This window comes from Nannospalax galili, unplaced genomic scaffold (genome assembly GCF_000622305.1).
Source record: "Nannospalax galili isolate Female #2095 unplaced genomic scaffold, S.galili_v1.0 scaffold944, whole genome shotgun sequence".
NCBI lineage: Eukaryota > Metazoa > Chordata > Mammalia > Rodentia > Spalacidae > Nannospalax > Nannospalax galili.
In genome coordinates this window covers 2,332,395-2,354,444 of record NW_008352899.1, presented here as the reverse complement: position 1 = coordinate 2,354,444, position 22,050 = coordinate 2,332,395, and the positions used below count along the sequence as shown (strand labels likewise).

The following is a 22,050-nucleotide window of genomic DNA, read 5'->3' as shown; positions in this document are numbered from 1 at the left end:
CGCGGGTGGCCAATGAGGAGCCGGGCTCAGGCTTGGAGCCAATCCGAGCGGGGCTAGGGGGGGTGGGCCTGACGGCGGCGGCTGCCGGGGGCGGTGGCGGTGGCGGCCTAGGGAGGCGGCGGCCTGGCCTGGCCTGGCCTGTCAGGGTGCGGGCGGCGGCGGTCCAGCACCATGTCCCTACAGTACGGGGCGGAGGAGACGCCCCTGGCTGGCAGTTACGGCGCGGCCGACGCGTTCCCCAAGGACTTCGGCTACGGCGTGGAGGAGGAGGAAGAGGAGGCGGCGGCGGCGGGCGGCGGCGGCGCGGGGGCCGGCGGTGGCTGCGGCCCGGGGGGCGCTGACAGCTCCAAGCCAAGGATTCTGCTCATGGGGCTGCGGCGTAGCGGCAAGTCCTCCATCCAGAAGGTGAGCCGGCCGTGCCGGGCCTCCTGCGCAGGCTCGGCCCGCCGGGCTCCGGTGGCGGCCGGGGAGGCCCGCGCGAGGGCGGCGGCCTCCTGGTCCCCGCGCCCTTTCTGGTCCACGCCCGCGGGTGCCCGGCCCTCCCGGAGTCCCCGAACTTGGGCGTGGAGGCCCAGGGCCAAGTGGGCACGCCGGGGACGGGGGCCGGAGCCGGGGTGCCGCCCTAGCCCTCCGCCCCCTGGGACGCAGCCCCAGTGGCAGTGCGAAACTCGCGCGTTCTCTCCAGCTCTCACGTGGAGTTAGGTGGACGCGCTCTCCTGCCGGATCGCGCTTCAGGTGACAGGAGTTTGCAGGGATCCCTCAGCTGAGTCCCGGGGAGCAGCAGCATCAGTTGTGACTAAGACACCGGGCATCTTGATACTTTTGTTACCAGCCTGGTGGAGACTTCTGTAACTTTTATTTCCCATTACTGCACCCACTTTGTTCAGCTCTTGTGGCCTGGTGAGTGTAATTACAGGTGCTAGTCCTGCTCTGATTCCTGCTCTGAAGTTGTGTGGATACAAAATCTCTGGAGAGTAAGAATATTTTGCAGGCAGGCAGGCAGGCAGGCAGACGTTAGTCTGTTTTCACCTCCGGTCTGCCAAGAGTGAATAGAGTGCCTTAAGCTTTTTATTTTTAGTAACCCGGGATGTAGTGGCAGGGTTGACTTCTTCCATCAACCATCCGCATTACACACCGAGCGAAGTTCTCATAAACCTTGTATCACAGACACCTGGTGATTTCCCCCTCTCCACCTGACACAAAAGTCTATTCAGAAGATATCAGTGATATTTTGTAGATTCGATGTTTTTTTTTTAAAAAAAAAACTTCCGAATTTGCTGGACTGCTGGTTTATTTACCTTTTCACCTCTGCAGCAAGAGTTGGGCCTTTGGGGGGGTGGACATGAGGGCAGTGCTTAGGCTCTAACGCAGGGCCTTGTCTGTGGTAGGGACAGCACATTATCACTGAGCTATGTCCCCAGCCATGAATTTGGGTACATTTATAGTGACTTTAGCAATACAAATGTAGTTGTCACTTGTTAATGACAACCTGGAAGTGACTTCTTTTCTCCCAAGTTAACACTGAGAAGCACATTTGAAGTTTGTTAGGATGTTAGGGTTGTATGGCTTGTGGTCTCATTGGTGCAGCCTAGGGCTAGGTGAGCCTTCAAGCTACACCTCTAGTCTTGCTGTTTTTGATTTTTTTTTTTTTTTTTTTTTTTTGAGACAGGGTCTCCCATAGGCCAAGCTGGCTTAGAACTCACTATGTAGCTAAAGCTGACCTTGAACTTATGATCCTCCTACCTCTTTACCTAGAGTGCTGAGATTACAGGGGTGTGCCTGTAAAACTTCACTAGGTTTTACTTGGTGCTAGGGATGGAACCCAGTGCTTTCTGCATGATAGGTAAGCACTCTGTTAACTCGGCTGCTGTGCATTTTTTCATGCCTAATTGCCTTTACCATTGCCCCCAGAGTTGGCTCCTTGGAAATCCCACAGGCCTTCTGCCTTTTCCTGCCGAACATTTTCACTTTCTGCTCAGGTCACAAACTCGGTGAGAGCAGGATACAGTTTGCTTTTTTATTGTTCTCCAGAGCCTGCAGTAGACATTTGTGTAATTTTTGAATGAACAAAAATTTTTGTTCTGTTTTGTTTTGTTTTTGAGACAAACCCCAGTTGACCTGGAGCTCTGTGTAGACCAGGATGGCCTCTATCTCACAGAGATCTTCCTGAATGCTAAGATTAAAGGTGTGTGCTTCCATGCCCGGCAGAACAAAACTTCTTAAATTTGAACTATAAAGCTTTTGTAATCTTGAAGCAGGGTTTGGCAAGTTTAAATCTCCACAAAACAGTAGGGTTTGGCAAGTTGGTACATTCTGTAATTCTAGAACTGGGGAAGCAGAGGCTAGAGGATTGACAGCTTAAGGCTAGCCTAAGCTACATTAACAAGACCTTTTCTCAGAAAATCAAAATCTATAAACCAAAAAATAACAAACACATGAGAACAATGTGGGTGAGAGAGTGCTGCTACTGCTACTAGAACTGCAGTTAAAATAGCAGTTCTCTTCCTAATAGAATGAATGGAAACTAACTTGGTGTCTTTTGCCAGAGATAGGAGAGTACCAATGAATTTCGTATCCAGTTTTTACCATCAAGATCAAAACTTTAATGTTAGTATAATGGAATTTTGAAAGAAAATTCTGCAGTTAAATAGTTATAAAGTTGTCTTTGTTTCTCTTACCAGGTGGTGTTTCATAAGATGTCCCCAAACGAGACTCTCTTTTTGGAAAGTACCAACAAGATTTATAAAGACGACATTTCCAATAGCTCCTTTGTGAATTTCCAGATTTGGGATTTTCCTGGGCAAATGGACTTTTTTGACCCAACTTTTGACTACGAGATGATCTTCAGGGGAACAGGAGCATTGATATATGTCATTGATGCACAGGTAGCTAGGAATAATATGGACTTCTCTTCCTGGTGGCAGAAAGGTGTAGAAACAAAGGAAAATTGTCTCCTTTGTCATGTGCTTGAAGCTGCTTCTTTGCCATAGATCTCCTGACAGTGTAAGAGATGCAGCTGCAGAGGATTTTGGGGGAGCAGGCTTGTCATTGAACATTTTCAGACTATCTGGTGCTAGGAGATGTAGTTTATACTCCTTGAGTCCCACTTAATGAGCAGTTAACACTGGCTTTCCTCTCTTATTGTTTAATAATAGATATCTTTGTATTTCATTAGCAATTACAATGGGGACATCACTCATTGAAAAGATCCCATCAGTAGCCACAATATAAGGAAGAATATAAGAAATAACTCATTGTGCTTTTTAGTGAATAGCTTTCCTCAGTTGTCCAAGTTGAGTTTAGCAAGATTTATTGAGGGCCTACAATGTCATGGCAGGCAGTAAGATAAATGGGTTGTGTCCCTCTTCAGCTTACTTTTTGTGAGCTGGAATATTAGTTAGGAATGCTGAGTGATACATGCTCTATAATGGGTGCTTACTTACACATGATCTAATTAGATCATCACAGTATTGTGAGGGTAGGTATTCCGGTTCTACAGAGAAATGAACTGAGATCACAGAGTTTAAGCAACTTGCTTAAAGCCACACACCTGGTAAATGGCAGAGCTGGGATTACTGTAAGCATTCAATTAGGAAGAAATGTCCATTTTGCCTTTCCTTTCTTAATATGAACAGTATTAAAAATGCAGGCATGAATTTGGTATTTGAATTTTTATCTTAAGAATTTGAAGAACTATTAGTTACTTGTTAGTACACGTGAATATGAATAATTAGGATAACCTATCTTCTGTGGTTGGGGAAAAGGTGGTCTGAGACTTTCTTAACTTGTTGCTTTCCTTTTGTAATATTTCTTTTTAAAAAAATATTTTGTTCTGACTTTCAGGATGACTACATGGAGGCTTTAACAAGACTTCACATTACTGTTTCTAAAGCCTACAAAGTTAACCCAGACATGAATTTTGAGGTTTTTATTCACAAAGTTGATGGTTTGTCTGATGATCACAAAATAGAAACACAGAGGGACATTCATCAAAGGGCCAATGATGACCTTGCAGATGCTGGGCTAGAAAAACTCCATCTTAGGTAACAGCATGTGTGTTTGCTATGGAAGCGCCCTATAAATGTATCTCCATCTCTGTCATTGTGAACACTGTAGCTTTGTGTTAACTGGTGTGCCCTTTTCCAATTCTCTTGTATTTTTGGCCTTTTCTTTGTTGAATTCCAAGCTGTTTTGAAAGTGTGGTTGGGTTGTTACTGAGAAGTTGCTTTCACCTTTTTAAATTTCCCTGGTGATTGAAGTCATGTAAAGTACTTCCATTGGCACTCTTGCACATTCGTCTCTGACTGGAGTCAGGCTGTCTCCTCACTGCATAAGTCTGCTTTGGGACTGCTCCAGTTTTCCTCCTTACTGACTTTGTGTAAGAAATCTGAGTGTGTCGTATTTGTTAAAGTTGAGCTTGGGTCTTGTTGAGCTTCAGTCTCTTTCTCAGTAAGTAAAAGTTTAAAGGGTGCGTGCTTTCAAGTCTGGACTAATTCCTTAGTTTTTAAAACAATTTATGCTTCTTTGAAACTCTGAAGTTGGGGTTAAGTAGATTTGTCCTCTGTGTTTGCATAGTGCTACTACTAAGTTTAAAGGACTGCTAGTATATAATTAAATGTCAAGAAATTGCGTTAAAGCACACATACTAATTTGGGTTGATGATTGTGTATTTTGTGTATTTATAGTCTAATATTCTAAAATTCTATGAGGAATATTATTGTATATCTTTTTTATTTTTGGTCTTTTTGAGACAGGGTCTCCCTGTAGCCACAGCTGGCCTGGAACACGCTGTGTAAACCAGGCTGGCTTCAAACTCAAAAAGATCCCTGCCTGCCTCTGCCTCCCAAGTGCAGGGATCAAAGGCGTGCGCCACCACACCCGGCTTGTCCATCTTTTTTGTAATAATAAGTAGAAATGAGTGTTTTCAAACACCTAAGAAAATGTTGGCTTGATGATATAAACGGCTTCAAGAGGAAGCAGAGAAGAGACACAAATGCAATTTATTTATTCCTAGTTTGTTAGAAAGACTTCCTCTCTGCACAATCCAGTTGTCCTATCCCTACTGGGCTTCAGGCTCTAGAATCTTTCAAATGCTCTTCTAGTGAACATTGTAGAAAAATCTCAGTGACTTTCATGGATTAAAAATTTAGAGATGGCTCAGCGGTTAAGAACACTGGTTGTTCTTGCAGAAGACCCGGGCTCGAATCCCAGCACCCACATGGCAACTAACAACTGTCCATAACTCCAGTCCCAGGGGATCCAACAGCCTCTTCTGACCTCCACGGGCATTGCACGACATGCGTGCACTTACTTACATGCATGCAATACATGTAAAATAAAAATAATAAATAAAAAATTTAAAAAATGTAAAACAGGTAATTCATGCTTTAAACATTCAGTGTTGTTACACCCTTGTAATATCAGCACTTGGGAAGCAGAGGCAGGAAGATCACTGCAAATTCAAGGTCAGCCTGGTAAGTTATAGCTAAGACTACTTAGATCCTATCTTGAAAACAAAAGAGAAGTAAACAATGTTTATAAGAGAGGTTAAAATACCATCCCATAAAATTCCCTAAATCTTTTAGGAAACTATTAATAATTTTTAGCATGAGTTTTTAAAAGTTTTAAAAATCTTTTATGTGTATGACTTTTTCCTGCATGTATGTAAGTACACCATGTGTATGCAGTACCTTAGGAGGCCAAATAAGATGTCGGATCCCCTTGAACTGGAGTTACTGACAGTGGTTAGCTGCTGTGTGGGTGCTGGGAGTTGAACCTGGATCCTCTGCCAGTGTACCTGCTGGTGCTCTTAACTACTGAGCCATCTATCCAGCCCCTTTAGCATGAGTTTTAAATATGCTTGTCCTGTGTTACCTTGTACCCATGAGGAACACTTCTTACTCTTTCCTCCATGCCTGTGTCCCTTTCCAGGGTGTCTACTGCTTTCCCTTGTACTCAGAAGGGCCCTAAACTAACCTCAGTAGAGTTTTGCACCAAGCTTATACTATTTATTTGTGTTAGGGATTGAACCCAAGACCTTGTGTCTGCTATACTTGCCTTCTACCTCTGCTCTACACCCCCTGGACATACCAAGCCTATTATTTATTTATTATTAGTATTAACAGTTCTGTGGATGAGGCACTATTTGCTAGGAGTTCAGCTTACAAACATGGTCTGTGCCTTGCAGAGTCTTCCTTTCTCTGTTCATCTACAGGCCTCACAGGCCCTGGAGGACCTTAACCTTGCTAAAGTTTTTGCCTAAATGGAACATTGAAATGTTCCTTTTTCTCTTGTTTGTGGAGTCATGTGGCCTTACATGCCCCAGTGCTCTCAGATCTTAGTAGAGCACTTTGCTGCATAGGATTAGATTCTTAGCTTTCTTTCTTGAAAGGATCTGTAAGTTACCTATAAAATTGTAAACACAGTTCCATATTTCTGACGTATGTATACACATATATATGTATATGTGTGTATGTGTGTGTATATGTATATATCATGGATATAATTATATAAGATGTGCTCCTTAATGAAAAAGCAGGTAGAATTGTCCATAGTGTTTAAATTATGCAAGGGCCCTGTGTAATTTGTGTTTTATTAAATTTACGTATGTAATTTCTTCACTTTAATCCACTTAGGACTTAATTCCTGCTCTTCACAGGCCCCCAGCTTGCACCTTGTTATGCTGAGTTCCTAATTTTAGGCACTGGTTATAGTCAGGTATTCAGATGTGATTAGGCATGTTCAGGGTGTTATGGCTGTTTGTTTACTCAGCAGATACCCAGGAACACTGTTCAGGGCTGTGGGCTTGCAACTATGAACAAGATGACTCTTCTTCCTTCTGGAGCTCACATTCTGATGAAAGACACAGCTCATAAACTTATAAAGAAATGTATGGTGCAATTTTAAGTACTTTATCAGTGTTGTAAAGAAAAATGCATGAGGGCAAAGGGGTGGTGGGTATGGATTACTGTCGTATGTAGGCTGGTCAGGAAAGAATCTTTTAAAAAATCTTTTTGAGACAGGGTCTCCTTGTAGCCCCAGTTGGCCTGGAACTTGCTAGAAGACCAAGGTGGTCTTGATCTCACAGAGGTCTGCCTGCCTCTGCCTCTTAAGTGCTGGAATTAAAGGTGTGCACCACCCATGCCCAGCTGAATTTTTTTTAAGACTTACTATTTTTATTTTAGGTATATGAACATTTTACCTGCATGCATGTATGTGCACCACGTGCATGCAATGCCTGCAGAGACTAGAAGAGGGTGTCAGATCCCCCAGAACTGGTGTTACAGACATTTGTTAGCTGCCATGTGGATGCCGAGAGCCAAACCCTGGTCCCCTACAAGAACAGCAAGTACTTTTCACTGCTGAGCCATCTCCAGCTCCAGGAAAGAACTATTTGACGTGTTAGAAATACGAATTCTTTTTTTTGTTTTTTTGGTCGTTTTGAACTCGCTATGTAGACCAGGCTAGCCTTGAACTCACAGAGTTCTGCCTGCTTCCGCCTCCCAAGAGCTGGGATTAAAGGCACGTGCTACCACGCTCAGCTAGAAAAACGAATTCTTATTTAATAGATATCACATCTCTCTGCTGAGTGTGGTAGCACAAGCCTATTATCCCAGCTTCTCCCAGAGAATAAAAAGCAAGAGGATGGAAAAATGCAGTGTCATCCTCAGCTACATGGTGAGTTTGAGGTCAGTCTGGGCTCCATGAGACCCTGTCTCAAGAAAACAAACAAAATAATGACCACATAGCTCATTCAGCTTTCTCTCCAATTATAGTCTTGTTTTTTTGTCACAATTTTGTGCTTAAGAAACAAGCTTTAGGGGTCAGGTTGCAAAGGCTTATGTGACCCATTCACGTTTCTCCCCTGCAAAACCTTTTCTGGGTGCTCTCACAGTTGCCTTCTGTGTGGATGCAGCAGAGGGAGTGAATACCACATCCTGGTGGAAGATGATCTTACTGGAAAAGGAGAGACAAGATAGCTACATTTGAACTTACTGAAAGCAAATGTTAAGAGAACTCGAAAACTTTAAATTTTAAATTCTATGATAGTTGTTTCTGGAACTTAAATTACTTTACAAATTAATCCTATTTTATATTTTTCAGCTTTTATTTGACTAGTATCTATGACCACTCAATATTTGAAGCCTTCAGTAAGGTGGTGCAGAAACTCATTCCACAGCTGCCAACCTTGGAAAATCTATTAAATATCTTTATATCAGTAAGTGAGCTACTCAATTTGTTATAGTTTCCAAATCTATTTTTGTTAAATATATGTTTAATTTCTACAATGGTGCTTGAATTAAAGACCAATGATTCACTCAACGTGTAGAATAAGAATAGCATCAAGTGTCTTTCATTTCCTGAACTACTTAATTAGAAGCATCTTCCTGAGGGTTCGGGATATAGCCCAGTGGTAATGTACCTTTCACCTTGCATGTGAAAGGCCCTGGGACCAATTTCTAGCACCACAAAGAAAAAGTAATAATAAATTGGGAATTCTTGCTTGGTGTATTGGTACACTTTGGTAATCTCATCATGCAGGAGGCAGAGTCAGGAGGATTGGCAATTTAGGCCAGTCTGCACTGCCAAACCAAATAGCATTAATTTTTGGTGTTCTGTTGTATGATTAGGATTGGTGTGGAGTTGGTTGGTAGAATGTTTATCTAAGTAAAGCCCTTTGTTCAACCTCCAGAACCGCAAAATTTGCATATATCATGGGAAAAACTACTTTATAAATTAAAAGTGTTTTTTTAATAATTCAAGGTCTTTGATAAATTGCAAATTGTGATTCTTAAAAGAAACTGAACACTTTGCCCAATTTTGTTTTTCCAAGAATTCAGGTATTGAAAAAGCTTTTCTCTTTGATGTTGTCAGCAAAATCTACATTGCAACAGACAGTTCCCCTGTGGATATGCAGTCTTATGAACTTTGCTGTGACATGATTGATGTTGTAATTGATGTGTCTTGTATATATGGGTAAGTTCTTACGTATTTCTGCAAGATCCCAGATAGGTGGAAAATGCCAGCTTTATTTGTTGAGGGTTCCAATTCCTGCCTCTGGCTCATATTGTAGGAAATGAAATTTAAAAAAATTCTTCTGTAAATGACTTAATTACTTTTAAGTGTATGAGTTTCCTTACATGTATGAATGTGTGTGCCATGTGCATGCCTAGTGTCCTTGAAGGCCAGAAGAGCATGTTGGATCCCTGGAACTAGAGTAACAGACTGTTGAAAGCCACCATGCTTACATGCTTACATGCTGGGAACTGCCAGTCCTCTGCAAGAGTAGCAAGTGCTCTTAACTGCTGAGCCATCTCTCCAGCCCCTAAAAAAAAACTCAAAAATTTACTTAGAGTGTATATGACTATATGTGTATGAGGGCATGTGCCACAACATGAGTATAGAGACCAGAGGGCAGCCTTGCAGAAGTTGTTTCTCTTCTTCTACCATGTGTGAGTCTAGGGAATCCAACTGAGGTCAGGCTTGGCAGCAAGTACCCCTATCTACTGAGCCATCTCCCCAGCCTGAAGTGAGATTGATTTAACCCTGTGCTTCAACTTAGAGCATGATGTCTCCATAAGCTGATCTTCAGAGAGAATGGCAAAATGCACTTGGAAAGTCACTGCCATGGATTGTTAATCACTGAATGTCTACCCTGGGAGAGTCTTATCCCTCCTGGGACTTAGCTGGATTAAAAAAAAAAATTTAATTAGAATAATTTATTTAAAATGGTCTATAACTAGCTAGGTGTGGTGGCTCATCCCTATAATCCAAGTACTTGGTAGGTGGAGGCAAGAGGATCAAGAGTTCAAGACCAACATGGGCTATAGAACATTTGTCTTAAAACAAAACCCAAACACAATAGTAAACAAAACACACCAGAAGTAGTCTGAGTAGGTGGTAGCTCCTAATTCAAACTTGGATTTTACAGAAGGAGGGATTCTTAGTCTTTGAGTCTTAAAAAAAAAAAAAAAAAAAATGCGAATTTTAGGTGTGTGGAGGACTTAGACATAAAATACCTATATTTGCATCTGACTTCCTAAAATTGACCTTTCAAATACAGGGTCTACCCATGTGAACATTCCCAAGCACTATGTATAAATTTATAAAACGCTGAAAACAAATTATTTCACAGACTAGGCCAGAGGAAGAGCGAAAAATCTGGAGAATTACTGGCCAGTACCATTTTCTGTAACCTCTGATAGCCCTCATTCCTCTATCGATCAACATCAGTGCTCCCAAGGTGCCTCTAGCCTGTGTCTGCTCTCCTTCACCTCTGACCCTTCCCATTACCCCACCTGTCAGTGTCCTCCTTCGGCCGCTTTTGAATAGAGCACCTTACCTCGTCTTGACTTACCTATTCAATCTCTCTTTTATTTCTATTCTCACTTGTGTGATTATTTGCTGTCCTTTGTTATTCTTTCCATAATAAAAATGAGGTATGTGGTCTATTACATTACTCAGTGAAGTTTCATGTTCCCCATTCTTAAAAATAGAAGCACTTACTTTTTCTTTAAAACAAACTAAAGTTTATAGACCAGCTTAAAAAAATTTTTTTTCAACATTGATTGTGTGTATGTGCACAAGCCCTGTCACTTATGTGAAGGTCAGAGGACAACTTTGGGCAGTGAGTTCTTGCCCTCCACCTTGTTGAGTCAGGGCCCCTTGTTTCTGCTGCACAGCATCCCCCAGGCTCTCTGGCCCATGGGCTTCTGGCAGTCTCCTGTCCCTGCTTTCCATCTTGCTCCTCTGGTGTCATGCTTGTGCTGCAAGTGCTTTTGCCTGCTGAGCCATCTCTCTGGCCCTACCACATAGTTGTTATACTTTAAAAAAAAACAAAAAACAGTTTTCATATTTTAGATCATTTATAGACTGTGTCAGTACAGATTAATAATGAGGGAAGAGTTGAAGCTGGCTGTATTCCATGCATCCCACGTAAGCATTGAAAGTGGGAATGAAAGCATGGGATACTGCTGGGTCCCAGAAAGAGCGTGTCTGCCATTGGTACTTGGCATGCCCCTTACCCCTTTGCAGGGCTAACCACAGTCCATCCCTCTCATTTACAGCCCTTCAGTGTGTACTGCTTCTGAGCCTGGTCCCCTGGGCTGTGATCTTCCTGCTTTTGCCTTGGCATATTTTGACTAAGATTCAGATGAGCATACTTGCTTTAACATCTTTTTTCTTTATGTAGCCCAGTCTAACCTCAAATTCAATATATGTAGCCAAAGGTGACCTTGGACTTCCAATCTTCCTGACTCTGCCTCCTGAGTGCTAGGATTATAGGTGTGCACCACTACACCCAGTTTTATGCAGTGCTGAAGATGAACACCAGGCACATTCTTAGTCCCAGTGCCTTAAAGTCTTGCCTAGAGAGTTTTGACCATAAACAAACAACAAAAGAACCCCTAAGTTTTGAGCCAGATTTTTATGGTCATTAGCATATTTTAATTCTTTTATTTTTTAATGGTTCTTTTCAGTTTATTGCATGAAGGAGTTACACTAGTCCAAGTTAAAGGCAGACCCCAAATGGTTACATTATATAAGCTGTGAGGTTTTTAAACTTGTGAGAAGGGACAGAAGGGAAATTCTCCTCATTGCAAGGAAACCTTTATGCTTCAGAGAACCACAAGCACTTAAAACCCATGAACCTTCAGTTGATCGTCCTTAGCCAGTCCAATCTCTATCAGGAACTGGCATATGTTCTTGCACTGGTCACCCTGTAGCTGAATTACTTCTCCATATTCTGGATGCTCAGTTACAATACCATTGCAGGCAAATTTCTTCTTGAACACCTTCACTAGTTTCTTTTTATCATAATCACCAATGATACCTTGGACAGTAGTAAGGGTCTTCCTGCCATTTCTCTGTTGAATTCTTATATGGATATAATCCTCAGTGCCAGCAGGAAGCAGGTCATCACCCTTACTTGTAGCAAAGGGGTCAAAAGAGTGGAGGTTCTGGATAGCAGACATAGAATATGATTCCTTTTCTTTGGTGGAAACAGCTTGCAGAAGGCAGCTGCAGGAGAAGGCGGTGGGGGGGGGGGGTTGGGGGATGGAGCGTTGGGAAGTGAGGGGGCTCGAGGGCCAGGCAGCTGAGTCCTTGGAGGGGGCTCAGTGACTGGGACTACCATATTTTGATTCTTAAGTTTTATTAATAATCAAACCTGAGCAATCTCTAGACATTCAGTAGATTTCACTGTCCCTACCTCTCCACAGTTTTACACATGCTAAGCAATTAAGTGCTTACAGAGCTGTATCCACAACCAAGAATAAGCCTTTTAAAAAGTTTTTAAATTAGTATTTGGAGGGGAGGAGTGTACCAACACAGGTGGAGGTCAGTGGACAACTGTGGAGTTGTTTCCCTCCTTTAATCTTTATGTGGTTCTAGGGAAAACGCAGGTTATCAGACTTACAAGACAAGAACCTTCACTACGCCTGGCTTCAGTGTGCCTTTTTATTTCTCAGGTTAGTATGTGAGTCAAGATCATACTGGCTCAACAGTAGAAACGTTGCAGCTCTTTATGGCTGCTGGCTGAGGGTGTATGTAGCTTAGGAACTTACAGTCGAGCATCTTTGTGGCCTGTTTTCAGAGTCAGTGCCTGTTCTCACTTTCTGTGTAGCACAGAAAGGGATCTCCTTGGCCTCCTAACTTCAGGCTGAGAGCACATAGCATTTACACTTCCTCTTCAGTCAGAAGGAAGTAGTTTTATACTCTTAAAGCATATGACACTTACTTCCCTACCACTATGAAATGGAAACTGCTTGGAATTGAGTTAAAAACCTTAAATTTGAGTCTTGACCTTCTCAGGTTATCTTTTTCCTTTTAATGAGCTTGAGTTTTACAGCTTTAACATGGGCACAGTTTTCTTGTATTTAGTTAACTTTGTTTGGTTCCAGAAAGAAGATAAAGTGATTTAAATAGGCTTTAGTACCAGTTTCTCTCTTCTGGGTTGTGTGGGGATCAAATTAATGTATGGGAAGGTAAGCTGTAAGATTTGGAATAGTTTAGAAATGACCCGTCCTTCATGGAAAAATACACAGACCATAGAGACAAGTGAAAATGGGGGAAAAGTGCTTCCCTCACAGACACCTGTTGGTAGGTTTTCAATGTTTCCTTCATCGTTCTGTTTTTTTTCTTTTTTAAAAAAGTTTATTTTTTATTTATGTGTATGCCAAGTGTGGGGGGCGGGTGCATGCAGAGGCCAAAAAGGGGTATTGGAGTCCCTAGAGCTGAACATAGAGACAGCTTAAAAACGAACTTGGGTCCTCTGGAAGAGAAGCAAGTGCTTTTAAATGTTGAGCCACCTCTTCAGCCCCCCCCCCCCCAAAAGCTACGTTTGGTCTTTGAGGCAGGGTTTCCCTGTAGCCCTAGCTAGCCTGGAACTTGCTATGTAGACCAGCTGGCCTCTATGTCTCAGAGATCTATCTGCCTCTGAGTGCTGGGACTGTCAGTGGCAATGCCACGACTATCCATTTTTAAGTTTCTTTAATGCTTTCTGTTACTTTTTGAAACAGTCTCATTTTAGCCCAGGCTGCCTTGAATTCCCCATCCTTTTCCCTCAGACTTGATATTGGCACCTTCTACCCTCCTTTAGAAGGCAGATACTTAAGATTTATTTATTTTAATGTGTGTATGTGTGCACCACATGTGTACAGGAGCCGTAGAGGCCAGAAGAGGGCATTGGATCCCCCCCTGGGATAGTTGTGAACTGTCACATGAGTGCTGGGGACTGAACCTGGGTCCTCTACAAGAGCAGTGAGGGCTCTTGACCCTGTCTTTCCAGCCCCAAGCACTCCTTTTAAAGAGGAAGTTTTGGCAACTGTTAATTCCTAGTAATAACTAGACAAACTTTAGACTTTTGCTAAGTACATCAGAAAAATCTCTCAAAATCTATCTTTTTTGAAAATTATATTTGATTTATTATGTGTATTTCTATGTATGCAGACACATGCATGCCATGGTGTATATGTGGAAGTCACAGAACAGGACTTGGAGGAGTTAGTTCTCTTTGTACTCTGTGAAACCCCAGAGATTGAATTCAGGTCATCAAGACTTGGCAGCAAGCACGTTTACTGAGCCATGGTACCAGCCCTCAAAAATCCATCTGTTTAAAAGTTACTGAATTTATGGGGCTGGAGAGATGGCTCAGTGGTTAAGAACACTGGCTGTTCTTACAGAAGACCCAAGTTCGAATCCCAGCACCCACATGGCAGCTAACAACTGTAACTAGTTCCAGGGGATCAGACCACCTCTTCTGTCCTGGGTGGGCATTGCACGACACGGGTGCACTTACCTACATGCAGGCAATACATGCATACACATAAAATAAAAATAATAAAAAAATATTTTTTAAAAAAGTTACTGATTTTAACATAATTCCTACCCATCTTTAGCTGGGACTGTTCTTGTATAGTCTATGAATTTTCTTGATTTTTGTAAGGAAATAGATTTTTCAGAAAAGGCTTGGCACGTAAAGTCAGTTTGTCTTTGAGGTAGTGATGGCAGATCCAGGTGGTTAGGTGGTTTGAGGGAAGTAGAGAAAGAAGGCCCCTCAGCCAAGCCTGCCAAGTCACAGTCTGGATAAGTAGCCCTGCCTGGCATGACATTGGACATGCCACTGTTTAAGATCCACATGTATTTTCTTTTCATCTGTTTGAGACAGGGTCTCCCTGTAGCTCCAGTTGGCCTGGAACTTGCTATGTAGACCAGGCTGGCTTTGAACTCACAGAAATCCGCCTGCTTCTGCCTCCTGAGTGCTGGACTAAGGTATGTGCCACCATGCCCTCAAGATACACATGTATTTTCACCTTTTTTTCCAAATGCTTGATTATTGTAATAGTGGATGTATGTGCAGAGCTTTGCTGTTCACCTCATACCTAAATGACAACTGTGTTCCAGTAGATTTAAGCCAGAATTATTTTTTTCTCAAAAGACATTGGGAACCTGGGTGGAAAAGTTTCTTCTTGTGCAAAGTACCTAGTTGGGAAACTTGTAGTAAATGGTACTTTCTTTTAAAATAGGTTAAAGGAAGATGGAAGTGGAAGTGCTTATGACAAAGAGTCGATGGCCATCATTAAGCTGAATAACACAACAGTCCTTTATTTAAAGGAAGTCACTAAATTTTTGGCTCTGGTTTGCATTCTTAGGGAAGAGAGCTTTGAACGAAAAGGTAATGGAATTTGTAAAAAAAATCTGCTTATGTTCATTTATTGCTTCAATTTTGTTATCTTTTTTTCTGTTTTTTGAGACAGATCTAACTCTGTAGCCCAGCCTGGCCTGGAACTCACGGAGATACTTCTACCTCAGCCTCCTGAGTGCTAGGATTATAGGTGTGAGCCACTGTGCCTAGAAAAAGAGCTGTTTGTGTTTTTAATTTGTTTTGGTGGTATGTGTCTGTTTGCTTGTGTGTGGGCACTCATGAGCATGTGTGTGCAAAAGAATGGCTTTAAAATTTTTTTGAGGGGTGGAGAGATGGCTCAGTGGTTAAGAACACTGGTTGTTCTTGCAGAAGACCTGGGTTTGAATCCCAGCACCCACATGGCAGCTAACAGCTGTCCGTAACTCCAGTTCCAGGGGATCCGACAGCCTCTTCTGTCCTCCGCAGGCATTCCATGACAGGGGTGCACTTACCTACATGCAGGCAATAAATGCACACACGTAAAATAAAAAATAAATAAAACATGAAAAAAATTTTTTAAGTTTTTTTGAATTTCAATTTTTATTTTATGTGTATGAGTGTATTGCTTGCATGTGCATAAGTGCATCCGTGTCAGTGCCATGCCTGTGGAGGTCAGAAGAGGGTGTCAGATCCTCTGGAACTGGAATTAGGATAGTTGTTAGTCACCATGTGGGTGCTGGGAACCAAACCTGGGACCTCTGCGAGAGCAGCCGGTGTTCTTTCTTAACCACTGAGCCATCTCTCCAGCTTGTAAAATTTTTTAAAAATATATTTTTGTTCTTTGAGAATTTCATGCAATGTATTTTGATGATATTCATCCTTCCCTCCCCTTCCTAACTCCTTCCAGATCCACCCCCATCTTTCCTCTTTAAAAAAACAAAAAAACAAAAAAAACAAAAAAAACCCTACCAAGTCCAGTTTGTGCTGCCTATACTCATGGGTATGGGGAGGAGCTGTTTCTGCATTGATCATGATGTCTCAGGTTCTTGAAAATAAGAGCAAATAATACTTCTGTAGTGTAGACAGTCTTAATGGTTACCATAAAAGTCCACTCAGGCTTTTGCCCTTTCTATCTTCTATCTACATGTTATCTAGATTTCCTCCTCCTTGAACTTTTCACACTGTCAAGCTTTTTCCCCAGCCGCTCTTCCTTCCCTTCTGTTGACTCTTTCCTGTCTATAGTTTGTTTTCTATCTGAATACAATCTGGGTGTACCTTCTTGCCACATCCAGCAGTCTTTAAAAATTTTTTTTTCAATTTATTTTTATTTTATGCAGGCAAAACACTTGTACATACAATGCCCACAGATGCGAGAAGAGGGTATTGAATGCCCTGGAATTAGACAGTTGTGAGCTCCCTGATAGGGGTACTGGGAACTGAACCTGAATCCTCTGCAAGAGCAGCCTTGCTCTTAACTGCTGAGCAGCACTTTCCTTAATTCTGCAGCTGCCTCAATCTTCTGGAACATGTGACCATGTCAGCCCTTTCTTGTTGAAAGCTTTCTTCTCTGGGTTATTTTGTATACTTCTCTGTCTCTCTCTCTCTCTGGCTAGTTTACTTTTTCCCAAGTTCTTTAGAGTCATATCTTAGTGCCTGCTTCTTAATCTTCAGGCCAGCACCTCCAGTTCATGGCTTGGGAGTTACCATGGGCTCCAGGATCAAATTAAGTCATCAGGCTTGTGTGGCAAGTGCTTCCACCCACTGAGCCATCTTGCCAGTCCTGGTTCATGACTGGGGCTAATCTCTTTTTGCCTAAAAGCCCTTTCTTGAGCTTGTGTTCTAGTCCCATGTTTGATCTGTTAGCAAGATTTCTTCACATCAATATTTGGCTGGTGTCCTGGCCATTGTGCCTGCCATTCATTAATGATTGTTTCCTGACGCTCCTTTACCCCTCCAGCTCTTTTCTACCCTGCTTCTATCATAAGCTATTTTTCTTGTGTCTAAGCTTTGATGTCTTGTAGTCAGATAATTGTCTGGTGTTACTGCATAAGATGTCCTTGTAGATTGATTGGTTCATAGAGAAAGAAATATTTCAGATACAATTTTTTTCATAAAAAACACAAATGTGTGTATTTGCTTTTGAGCTTAAAATGAAGCTCATATGGAGGCTGGCAAGATGGCTCAGCAGTTAAGGGTATGTACTGCACGTGCAGATGACCTGATTTCAGTTCCCAGCACCCATGACTCACAACCACCTGCATTTCCACATGAGTTACGGGTGTGCTGTGTATAGAGGCCAGAGATAGGCATCAAGTATATTTCTCTCTCATTCTCCCCTTTATTTTTTTAGACCTGCTGGCCAGTGAGTCTATCAGTCTCTGCCTCTCCTAGTGCTAGGGCTACAGATGCCTGGCTTTTATGTGAGTCCTCGGGATTTGAAGACAGGTCTTCATGCTTGCACAGCAATTACTTTACCAACTGAACCTCTCCCCAGCTCTAAAACTTCTTCAAATCTATTACCCAGATCCAACAGTTATCAAAACCATAGCCAGTCTTTTTTGTTTTGCTTTGTTTTCTTGAGACAGGATATTCAAGCTGACCTCAAACTTGTTATGTAGCCCAGGCTTGCCTTGAATCCTCATCTTCCTGTCTCTGCCTCCTCATAGCCAGTCCTATTTCATATGTCTATGTAGTTCCCTTTTGGATTATTTTGAAGCAGAATGACATTAAGTCATTTCGTCTCTCTTTCAGTAGGAATTTCGAAGTTAACATTTTTGTTAAGAGTAAAGCAATATTTGGGCCGGGTAGATGGCTCAGTGAGTAAAGTGAGTGCTAGCTATTCAAGCCTGACTACACGGAACCCACCTAAGAGATAGATGTGGGTACACACATCTGTAATCCCAGCATTACTCAGAGGTGGAGCCAGGAGAATAGCCTAGATGCTAACCAGCCTGCCTGGAGCTCCCAGCACAGAAACATCACAGAGACACTGGAAGGCAAGAGCTGACTCCTAAAGTTGTCTTCAGACTTCTACACATGTGCCAGGGTTGTCTTATGTAGCCCAGGCTGGCCTAGAACTCTAGATTCTCCTGCCTCAACCTCCTAAGTGCTGGGATTGCAGGCTGTACAACCATACCTGGCTTTTTTTCTTTTCCTTCCTGAAGGACCAGATTCCTGAAGCCCTTTACTAGCTGTATCAATGATAGTTGATATTCGGAGTATTTTACTTTGACTTTAGATTTCATTGGAAATTTACTTAGCACATTTACCTTCTTGATTGCTTTTGTTAGATTAACTGTCTGCCCTGTCCACCTAAGATCACAATATCGAGCATCTCAGACAGTGTCTTCCTTCTGGTGGTTCATTTCACAGTTGACATTAAGTAGATCCTTTTCGCTCTTGCAGGCTTGATAGACTACAACTTCCACTGTTTCCGAAAAGCTATCCATGAGGTTTTTGAGGTGGGTGTGACCTCTCACAGGAGCTGCAGTCATCAGACCAGTGTTCCAAGCCTGAAAGCGTTGGCACACAATGGCACACCACGGAATGCCATCTAGTCTGAATCTCAGTGGTCGAGGCTCAGTGCCAGCTTACTCCTCACTCCAGGGTCAGATGCCACGTGCTACAGGACATGGGAGCTGCTGCCTGTGGGAGTCTGATGCCTGTGCCACTGGAGACGAGGGTGGAGTTTCTCATTTGGATGAAAGCCCTTCAGCTGGCGGGTGCAACTGAGCTACTATTTCTTTTAAAAAATACGGCGCAAAAGAATTCTAGAGACCTCAGAACTCAGTGTGTCCCCCTCATTTGGGCCCTACTTTAAATAGTTGGAATATTTTGGATCTGGAGATAACACCGGTTATCTATCCTTGCCAGTGAATGTTGCTGTCATTTTCTGCCTAAAATAATAGGAAAAAACTGAATTTTATATGTTTCTCTTAGGCTTTCTTTTGAGTAGTGTCTAAAACCTTGCTTTGCTTACGTTCTAACACTGCCTCAGATCTGTTCTGGACAATGTACCTCTAAGACCTTTGAAATGCATTCACTTGCTAACTCCGAGGATACGCGTCTGCCTGCAGCAAAAGACCTTCCTGTATTTGTCATGAAGAAAAGAGGAAGTTTTGTGCTGCATGGGGGAGAGCAAGGCTCAGCAGGGGCTGCATCAGTTCCTGTGGATGTGTTGAGGAAAAAACTTTGAAACCGAAGAAAATGTCTGCACCTGTGTTTTGGGTAGCAGACATTTGAGTCCTTTTTCTTGATAACGATCATGCACAATGTAACAAAGGGAATTTAAGACAAAATGTTTTTCCTCACAGTCCCCTTCAGGGGGAGAAACTCATTATGTCACTGAAATATTTAGTTAACTTTTCTTTACTCTTGAATACTTCTATTCTAAGCTGTCTTGTTTCTTTAAGAATTGTTTTTGATCACAAATGACCCTAAGGCACTGGCGGACTGTCCACTGGGGGTTAGAGGAAGCAGGGTGTGCCATAGTATGTGTCTCCGGGATTCTGACACCAAGTGTCAACTCTGGTACTTTCCTTTGCCTAGGATATGAATTCATAATTGTTTATTTTCTTCATGGTTGATACCCTATCCGATGATTTAAACTTACACATTATTTTTACTCCACATGCCCAGTAGTCATATATTCCAAAGCCACTGGACCACTTGAGTACATAAGTGCCACTGTTTAATGACGTATATATTCAGGTCTGTAAACCTAACAGTGTGACTTGGAGTGTTTCCTGCAGATGACTCTGACTGTTGAGTATTTACATGGACCATGGTGATATCCAAAAGAAAAATGCTTTTATATTTATAGATTATTTCATTGAACTATATATAAAATGGGTATCAATAAATGTATTTACTCCAAAATCTGTTTTCTTACTTGCCTAAGGTGTGAGAGCATGTAGTGGGGCTGGCTGTTGGGTTCTCACCCGTTCCTGTTCTTCCCTGCCTTGTACTGTTAACATTCCTTCTGATTCAGGACTTCAAGTTCTGTCTTGAATGGGAATTCCATATCTCTGTTAGGCATTTCCCTTGGCCCATGTTGGTTCTAAGGTAGGAGGTGTAGGCTCAGGTGAGAATGTGTTGTTTGTATTTTATGTCAGCCAACCTTACTGGTGGTGTGGAGTGTCCAGAGCCTGGCATGGCTGGTGTACCGCATCCAAACTGAAGAGTAAGGGGACCATGAAAGATCTGAAAACTGCTAGGGCCAGCAAGGTCGCTCAGCGGGTAGAGGTGCTTGCTGCTAAGCTTGACCAACTGAGTTCAATCTGTGGGACCCACATGGTGGAAGGAGAGAACTGCCTTCTGTTAGTTCTCTGATTGCCACATGTGTGCTATCACACGCATGTCCCCCTCCCCAAAATAAATTTTTAAAAATTACCAAGTCCTTGAGGTCCTCACTATTGACCTTTACAAGTGGTTAGGTTGAATCTGAGCTGATTGGAGAATTAGTGTTTGTCAACCAGAGGGAGGTATCGTTTGAAAGATACTGAGTTTCATAATTGGACTACTTTAGAAGTTAAGTTTTAAAACTCAGAAGTGACAGAAGCAGTTTGAAAACAGAACCAAAAAAAAACTTAAAATACTTTCTAACCCTGTGTTGTTTTCCACATGGAGGTAGGTAGGATAGCAAGCCCCTTAAGCTCCAATTGGGACACCACAAAGATAGAAGGGATGTTCCTTCTTAGGCATAAGCAGTGGGTGTAAATTGGCACTGTTCTGGGTAAACAAAGGGTGGCTAAACATCACAGATGGGATTTGGTGGAGCTTATACTCCAGACCTAGAGCTTGTGCTCCTGACTTGGATCTCCTGCCTTAGGGCCACATTGGAGATGCTGGTTCAAGAGGTTTGTAGCACAGCTGGTATGGCATGAGCTGCTTAGGAGGCTGATGCAGGTGGACAGAGTTTGCAGCCAGCCTGGGCAACTGCAAGACCTTGATTTGAGGGAGGGAGGGAAATCCCAAACAAGCAGTCTTATGCTTCCTAGCTCCAAGCTGAGCTAGGAAGATCACTGAGAGTTTGCAGCAGCCTTTGATACATAGTTCCAGATTAGCCTGAGACTGTCTCAAAAAAAACAAACACACACTGCAAAGATACCGAACAAATGTTTCTACTCTGATAAAATTACGAATGCAAGGGTGGTTTCAAAGAAAAAAGTGAAAAATGTTGAAATACAATAGTGGAAAGGAGACTACTCAGGAAAAGTGGAAGAATAAAGCTGTCAAGAGTTTAGCTGAAATGTTTTGCATCCACATGGATGTTTACCAACTTGCTCAGAGAAAGTCAAAGGATGGTTACACAGGTCTTTGCCGTCAGGTGTTCAGCTGTTTCTCATGCCTCTACCTTTCCTGGGCTACAACATACATAGATAACAGAAGTTATAGATGGATTTTACAGACACATAATCCCCAAATAGGACTGGATGCTGGGTATCACTTATGACTTACCAATTTACCTTCTGCACTTGAGCTCTGTGCTTGTTTAGAGAAACTTGATTTCAGAGATAAAATTATTCTCGACTTCCCTGGGAAAAGCGCTATGATTTTTACACTTTGGAAAGCTGCTCTCTTTGTTCTTATTTTGTTCTGCAAATGCTGAAAGCTCTTTCAGTGATTCAAAAGAAAGTACTAGTGGCCACAGTTAACTGTTTTCCTTGGAAGCTAGTAAAGCAATTCTGCCCCGCTACCCAGGGGCTCAGAGGGAACACTGGCTGGAGGGAGTGCATGCAGCAGTTGTGCGTGATTGGAATAGATTTCTCTTAAGTGGCCTCTGAACTGCTTTACCAGACTCTGGGCATAAATAACAGCCAGACCAAAGACATGAGGGAGTAGTTAACCATGACCAGTTATGTTAGGTAGCTTACATATAGCCGCAGTCTTTACCATGTGAGGTAGCCACTACATCCTGTTCCCACCCA

At 42.5% G+C, this 22,050-nt stretch overlaps 1 protein-coding gene and 1 pseudogene across 1 annotated transcript; one reads left to right on the top strand and one right to left on the bottom strand.

The window, feature by feature from the left end:
- The first annotated feature begins 70 nt into the window (after positions 1-70).
- On the top strand, positions 71-19,776 carry Rragc (Ras related GTP binding C). Its single transcript, XM_008850228.2, has 7 exons — positions 71-405; positions 2,682-2,885; positions 3,844-4,043; positions 8,104-8,218; positions 8,834-8,976; positions 15,024-15,172; positions 18,527-19,776. Exons 1-7 carry the CDS (start codon positions 172-174, stop codon positions 18,676-18,678), a joined length of 1,197 nt encoding a protein of 398 aa, XP_008848450.1. The 5' UTR covers positions 71-171; the 3' UTR covers positions 18,679-19,776.
- LOC115067174 lies at positions 9,014-12,016 on the bottom strand (annotated as a pseudogene).
- Positions 19,777-22,050: the final 2,274 nt, after the last annotated feature.